Source organism: Scyliorhinus canicula, chromosome 1 (genome assembly GCF_902713615.1).
Source record: "Scyliorhinus canicula chromosome 1, sScyCan1.1, whole genome shotgun sequence".
In the NCBI taxonomy this organism is placed as follows: Eukaryota; Metazoa; Chordata; class Chondrichthyes; order Carcharhiniformes; family Scyliorhinidae; genus Scyliorhinus; species Scyliorhinus canicula.
The window spans coordinates 42,186,317-42,194,257 of record NC_052146.1 but is presented as its reverse complement, the minus strand read 5'-3'; the positions used below and the strand labels follow the sequence as shown (position 1 = coordinate 42,194,257).

The 7,941-nt window shown below is 39.2% G+C and overlaps 1 protein-coding gene across 3 annotated transcripts in view; it reads right to left on the bottom strand.

The window, feature by feature from the left end:
* Positions 1 to 2,544: 2,544 nt before the first annotated feature.
* setd1ba (SET domain containing 1B, histone lysine methyltransferase a) overlaps positions 2,545 to 7,941 on the bottom strand; it is a 202,779-nt gene continuing 197,382 nt past the window's right edge. For 2 of the 3 annotated variants that reach the window (XM_038789594.1, XM_038789584.1), the window contains exons 18-19: positions 6,193 to 6,330; positions 2,545 to 4,903 (exon numbers count right to left, since the gene is read on the bottom strand). In XM_038789594.1, the coding sequence (XP_038645522.1) occupies positions 4,730 to 4,903; positions 6,193 to 6,330 (312 nt within the window). In that variant the 3' untranslated portion in view covers positions 2,545 to 4,729. The remainder of the gene's footprint in view (positions 4,904 to 6,192; positions 6,331 to 7,941) is intronic. The other variant, XM_038789604.1, reaches the window with a different exon arrangement.

Sequence of the window (7,941 nt, the reverse complement as noted above, 5' to 3'; positions counted from 1 at the left end):
CAGTCCATGAGAACCAGGCAGGTTGTGCAGGAGTCTCGTGGGGTGCAACTCGGTAATTGGTTTTCAGGTTTGAAATGTGGGTGGACCTCCTACCCAGAGATCAACTGAGGCTTAATCCAGCTGCCACTGGTAGATGCAGCAGCAGCAGGCTGGGGAGGAGGGAGAGAGGGTAAGAGGGGCCAGGGGAAGAGACTTATCATCCAGGAAGGCCATCTGGCAAACCCTCCTGGTTTGCCTGCAGTCCTCAGGAACTCTGTTTTCGATCAAGTGTCCCAGCGTTGGGAAGGCTGTAGACTACAGGAAGTCACCATCTGAGTTTGCTGTTGACTGACCTGTTTTCAGATGATCCATCGCAGATCCACTGGGTAGGCCCCAGTGCAAAACTGGCAGTGGTCCCCACTCCAGTTGGCACTGCCATTACTGGACAGCTGCCAACCTTTGATTGGCTTTAAGTTCTCATGGGTGGACTTTCCATCCTACTGAGGATTTAATTCACTGGGAGACCCGGGTAAGTGCCCGATTAACTTGGAGTAACATTGGGCCTCCTCTTGAATAGCAACTCAGAACACCCACTGGTTCTACAAATGGTAGGAGGGACACACCATTAAATTTCATCCAGTATCTTTTCCAAATATATTGTAACGTAGAATATTTTGCACTTATTCCTCCCTTTTTTCAGCTGGGCTTTTGTTATTGCCTCTGCACTACAATGCCTACAGGTCACCAACCTGATTTGTCACCCTCTGTGCATTTACGCACACGCAGTCTGACTCTGAACTCATCCTCTGTCTGATCCTACTATTTTTGAACTACTTTTTATTCTAATGCTGTTTGACTCTTCCATTACTTTGTGGTGCAACTTTTATTTCCTCTCTAATGTTTCAACCTGGTTCTTCTCCCCCTTGCGTGTTCACTGTAGCCTACTGCTCTGAGAAAGACCTAGTCTTGTCATGGCCTTGCTGGGGATAGAGTTGGCATTGATTTCTGATAGACCTAAAGATTGTAATTATCACAGTTGTGAGCTGGATGCATGTGGGTGAAAAACTCAGGGACGCAGCAGAAGGAAAACTTGAGGTCAGAGGTTGTTGGTCAGAAGGAAAGGGTTGGGGGGGGGGGGGGGGGAAACGGGGGACAGGACAAAACACTATTGCTCGCCAGTTATAGTGCAATGTTGAGTCAGAAAACTGCAAACTGTAAAGAATTACAAGTGCCACCTTTCCAATAAAATGTTATACCAAGGACTGTTCATAAGGACATGAAAGGTCCCATAACAATATTCAAAGAGCGGGGAAAATTTCCCAATGTTCTGGCCAACATGTATCTGTCCATCAACACCACCAAAAACACAAACTGGTCATTTAAATCATTGTCGGTCATGGGAGCTTCCTGTGTGCACACAGTGGTTATTTGCATAATTTAATGGCTGAGAGACACTTTTCATAGAATCACGGAATGTTTACGACAAACAACGAAGCCACTTGGCCCATCGTGTCTGCATCACTTTTGGATGTCTTGAGAAAATGAAGATCGTAAGAAGTCTGTAAATCAAAACTAAAGGCAAGAAACCAGCACTGGTTGAAAAAACAGTTCTCTTTCCAAATAAATTCCATCTGATTTCTAACATTAGGAAAAAGAGAACGGGGTTAGATTTTTTCAGTGTTAGATGTAGCAAAAAAAAAGTAAGAGGAAATCTCCCAGCAATGCAGCTTTTAGAGGCTGGTTTAGCACAGGGCTAAAGAGCTGGCTTTTAAAGTAGACCAAGGCAAGGCCAGCAGCGCAGTTCAATTCCTGCACCAGCCTCCCCAAACAGGCGCCGGAACGTGGCGACTAGGGTTTTTCACAGTAACTTCATTTGAAGCCTACTTGTGGCAATAAGTGATTTTCATTTCATTTCACATGGCATATAACCACGGGGAAGGGGAAGATGATGATTGCAGGAGCATGTGTGCTCAATCTAACCTTAATGTGTGGAATATTATCAAAGAATTGAAATTCAGTGTTTTGCCATCTACTGGTGAAATTTGAAAAGGGCTGTAGGAAGCAATTTACAAATTACCTCCCCTAAGACAGACTCCTTCCATTTTAATTCCAAAATTCACATTACTGAAGTCCTCACGTTTCTCTGTCTGTGACTGTGGTGCATCAGCTAAAGCATCAAAATAATCTTTGTAACATTTTCTTTAAATTTCTTATTTGGCACCATAAGATGTCCACCCTGAAATTGTATAAAAGGTAATATTCCCCTATTTTCCCAGTTACTCATCTTCCGCCTCAACCATTATTGATGATGTAATTAATGAGTGATATTTATACATTTTCAGCCATTTAAATTTACAATATAGTATAGAATAGTTTTTTCTAACTGTAGCAGAGACTTTGTTACACTTCTTTGTTACACAAAGGAAACAGCAAACAGCTCAAGTATTTAATCTGGGAATTAAAATAAATCACTTAACCCAAGGCCAGAGGAATAAAACAAATATATGTGCAAATCTTGATGTACAGAAAATAACTTTTTAAGAATAAATGACAACATCCAGTTTATCTGTAAGAAAAGGTCAGTATATTTATGGATTGCTTTATAAAAGGTACTATCATACATTGTTACATAGTAATGAATTCACAAAAATATGAAGAAATATTTACAAGTAAAACACAACCACAGAACAGTTTCACTTTCATTAAAATGAGACAACACCAGTTTCTATTTGCACAAAACAAAAACACTAAAATTCATTTGATTCCATCTGGAAATTTGCAAGCATAAAATAATCCCTACATCACCAAAGCAGAAACTGTAATAAAACAAAACCCCAGAGCTAACAGATGTATTTCTTGTTCTTTCAAACCTTTTCACATCTTGACCCCTCTGAAATTCACCGGGTCCCCCACACCCCACTTTCGTGAAGAGAAAAAAAGCACTTACAGGTTTAACCCTTTCACACACCTCTTCCTAGTTACAACCAGTCATAGGACAACTTGCTCCCAGCAAAGTGATCAAGGAATTGTGTTCGGTCAAGTGTTAAAGACTGATAAAAGTGACAAGATAGCTACAGAAACATCTAAGGTTTATGAATAAATATATTTTTATAAGTAATGATTTCAATGAGAAATTATAATTTATTTGTGCCAGAATGATTAAATACAGTGATGATCAGAGAGCTACTGTACATACATTGGTTTACGAGGATATATTGTCCAGGGAACAATCAAATAAAATCTGGTAACCTGGTATCTATGAGTGAAAGGGTTAAAATAACAGCATCTGTACAATATTAGGAAAAACAAGCAAAATGAGCTGGTTTTAAAATAATAACCCTTTATTAGGTACCGAGTGTCCCTTACAGTGTTTTTGAGAAAAAAAATTACAGTGGATATTAAGGAGGAACTAAAAAAACTTTGATATCCAGTTTATGCTTGGCTAACACACACATAAGGGATGCCTTTTGTTTTCTAATTTCTGTACACTCCTTTCTTCCTCCAAATAAATACAATTTGCACAGCAGGTATCAGAGATGAAAAAGTCTGACCTTTTAACATTTTCACTGTATTCCTTAATGCTTCCAATAAATCTAGGTAATTGATAGAGGTAATATTTATACAGAATTTACATGATACAAAGCTTGACACAAGCTGAAAAAATTGCTACCAGCTCATTGTTAAACATTTCTTTTTAAATTTGCCTCCTCTAGTCAGAGTTGTATTTCAACAACCCAAATTACAATATTCACTTTCTTAATAAATTATTTACAAGCTTTTGAAGTACAAAGGAACCAGCAAAATTATTTTATTTGAAAGGATGTTTCCACAAGAAACAATGTTCAGAGAGGAGAAACCCGGGTGCGCTATGTACAAGATGAAAATTGAGCTCAAAAAACTTTTTTTTAAATGTTTACATGTTTGAAATGATCCCTGAAAACTTCACAAAAATTATAAATGAAATTTGTTGTGAAAATTCTGTCAGAGGTTAGAAAGTTTTTTTGTGTTTTTTTTCCTGTAGATAGAAATTATTTTGTACAATATAAACAACAGGAACCTCTCTTGGCTAGGGATACCCACTAGAGCACAAAAAACCCTGGAATTTTATACAGAGAAGGTGATTACCAATAGTCACGTGCAAGTCTGTAAGCGAATAGTGCACAAAGCCTCCATAGGCCAACCCTAGTGCATTAGCACAAAAATAAAAATTTGCTAAGCCAGCGTATCTACAATTTGCAAAAAATTGTTAACATTAAAATATATAAAGGAAAATATGGGGAATAAAGCATTAAAAAAGCACCAAACTTAGGCTAAACATACAAGATGCTACTGCTGAGGCCATAAATTCCCATCAGCTACTTTAATTACTTGCGTAGAAAGGTCTTTTCAGCTGCAAACCATAAACCTTTTCAAGTATTCAATGGCCATTTCTTCGCATTTTCTCTTTTTTTAATGTATAAAAGAACTCAAAAGAAAACTTAGCAGCATTCACTTAGGCAAAAGGAAGAGTGGGGACCCTGCTCCACTGCGTGGGGACCTGGGAGGAAGAACTAGTACTGTACTAGTTTACTGTGACACAAAGTGGTAAACACCTTTCTTTCCAGAGGAAGAGCACCTGAATCCTAAATACAGTCCCAACACTGATGTGCGTTTTAGCCTTAGGTTCAGCAGAAGTGCGAATTGTTGGTTTGGCAAGTGCAACCACATCTAGGTTACTGCTCTCAAATGGAGCATCTCGGATCAGACCCTTTCAATTGAGGGTTCCTCTACAGTGTTCTGCACCACACAGACATGGAATTTTCACATCTTCAATGGGGAATTTGTAGTCATATGTGATCTCCTCGTTCACATTTATCTGCTGTTTGGAGTAAATCACTATCTTCTTTTGCGATTCCACTGTGATAACTTTTGCGTAGCAATTAGGCTGTTTATAAGAAAAATAATTCACAGTTAGGAAGGATAGTGCAATTTTTTGTCATCATGTTTGTGTCTAGAAAAGGAAGGGGGGGAAGAGGAGAAAAGGGGGCAGGGGAGGAAGGAAGGAGGAGATGGGGGGGGGGGGGGGGTGAAGACACTCAAAAGGAACACGAGGGACAAGCAGGAGGGACAAAGCCGCAAGTGATCAGTCCGAGGGCAAGCTAAGGGCCAAACCAAATTGTAAATTATTGCCTGTAAATACGTGTGACGGCCTTTTGTGGAATGTAAAATATGTATGCCGTCACAGCCACAGTTGTGAAGATACGCGCTTGTGAATAGATGTGTTGGTTTTTGGCGCGATGTAATTTATAAATTGTTGGATATAAAATATGAAAACTAAATAAAAACATTTTCAAAAAAATAAATTTGTGTCTAAGATTTCTTTCTAGGCCAAGATTGGAGGTAGAAGACCCTTTCAGTTTTAGCAGGTATTTCTTTAATCCCAATACTATTCTCTCAACACAGTAAGAAGTCTTACAACACCAGGTTAAAGTCCAACATGTTTGTTTCAAACACTAGCTTTCGGAGTGCTGTTCCTTCCTCAGGTGAAGTCCAAACATGTTGGACTTTAACCTGGTGTTGTAAGACTTCTTATTGTGCTCACCTCAGTCCAACGCCAGCATCTCCACATCATTCTCTCAACATGAAGAGAACATCCACCAATAATTTCTAAAAAAATCATTGCTGTGTTAAACATTCAAGTTTAAAAGTAAATTCAGTTGATTCCAGATGTGTTGTAAAAGCCTCTTACTTTTAGTTAAAATTTAAACTTGAGCTCAGACTTCAAGGAGTAATTTTGTTGTATGACACCAAAGTAAAATATATGGTTCAGGTTTCACAGAAAGCAAGTTCCAATTAGGTCTCAGCAGCTTAGACATGTGAATTGCATTTCAGTAGATTATTACAAGAAATGCAACTACTTGTGTCACTTCTATTATAGCAAAAAATTGCAAAGTTGTGTCAATCTATTACTGTCTCAAAAAAAAATCTGCATAGAGTAACTGATTGTGGAGTCGGCAAATCAAAGTTTGACCGATGCTGCCTTGTCTGCTGAGTATTTTCAAGATTTTTTATTTACATTTCAAAGTTTGGCAGAGTTAACTATTAGTAAATGAGTGATCATTTGATAAAGTTTCTAGATTATAATATATAAACATTCAAGTCAAATCCATTACATATTAAAAGATGCATTTTAAAATTTCAACACTTGAATACTTTTGACAAATAAGTACTTACATTACAGCTATGGTTGATAAATCTGGCAAAATTACCACACTTTGTGGCATCAATAATGGAATCGTGGTCTACCCTGAACATGTAGCTACTTCCAATTCCCTCATCTTCATATCGCTTTTCTCGCATGTCTGCGATAACCTGAAGGGAAATAAAATCGGACATAAATTAAAGAAATTTTCCTCCCATATTTGGAGTATTCAAATCACAAGCAAAATTACTAAATAACCCGCAAGAATGTAACTTTACAACTCTGATGTACAATCAATCATCAATGTCCACCAGAGATTAACCAGAAAATGAGACATCTGGTTGTCAAGGTCAGAGTAATGTTTGGTAAATCAGGTACACAATTATTCATTGGGGTACTAGTGATCAGGCCCAAATCATTCGTGCTGGCATTTTTCCGAAGCACTAAGATCTTCTGCAGTTTTTGCAGTGTAAGAAAATTAGATTTCCATGCTGGTTATAGAATGGCATACAATTCTCCTGGTTTGATTATCAGGGATAATTGATACTTGGCAATTACAGATGTTGTTAATGCTTTCCACTTCTTAGACAGTCACGCTCTCTTTCAAAGCTACCATTATCACCCTCTCCTCAAACAGCCCATCATGACCCCTCTATTCTTGTAAACTACAGCCCCCATCTCCAACCTCCCTTTCCCCTACAAACATATTGTTACTGTCCAAATCTTTGCCCATCTTTCCCACAATCCATGGTTGAATCCCTCCGTTCAGGTTTCCATTGCTGCCACAACACTGAAACAACCCATATTAAAATGACAAATAACTGGGACTGTGGTAAACTATCCATTTCATCCTTGCCGACCTGTCGACAGCTTGAACACACTGTCCTCCTTCAATTCCTCTCCATCATCATCGAATGGGGTGGTTCTTCCCTTGTCTGGTTTCATTCTTATCTATTCAGTCGTAGCCAGAAAATCACCTGCAATGACTTATCTTCCTATTCCTGCTTTTTTAAGCTATGGTGCCCCCAGGAATCTATCCTCAGCAACCCTCCTACCTCTCACCTACATGCTGCTTTGCTGACCTCATCTGAAAATATAATGCCAGGTTCCACTTGTGTGCTGACAACACCTGCCTCTACCTCAACATCACGTCTCTTGATTTTTCATGCTGTTGTTCAATATAAAAGTAATGATGCACATAAATCTCATCCAAGTAAATGTCAAGACCAAAAACATTGTCTCCGTTCCTAGTCACTCATGTCATCCTGCTCCCTGGCCACTGTCTGAGGCTCAATGGACCATTTGGAACCTTGGTGTCTTTTTACAAAAGTTATTCATGGAATGTTAGAGTTGCAAGCAAGGCCAGCATTTGTTCGTCATCCCTAATTACCCTTCGAGTGGTGGGTGAGCTGCCTGCTTGAACCTCTGCAGGCCATGTGGCATAAGTACACTCACAGTGCTGATAGGTAGGGAGTTCTAGGGAATTGGCAATTTAGTTCCAAGTCAGGATGGAGTGGCTTGGAGGGAAACTTGCAGGTGGTGGTGTTCCCATGCCCTCATTGCTGCCCATATCCTTCTAGGTGGTAGGGGTTGCGGATTTGAAGGTGCCACCAAAGGAGCCTTGAGAGATACTGCAGTGCATTTTGTATATGTATATGGTACACACTACTACTATACTGACAGTGGTGGAGGGAGTAAATGTTTAATATGGTGAATAGTTTTGATCAAGTGAGCTGTTTTGTCCTGGAGAATGTCAATCTTCTTGAGTGTTGTTGGAGTTG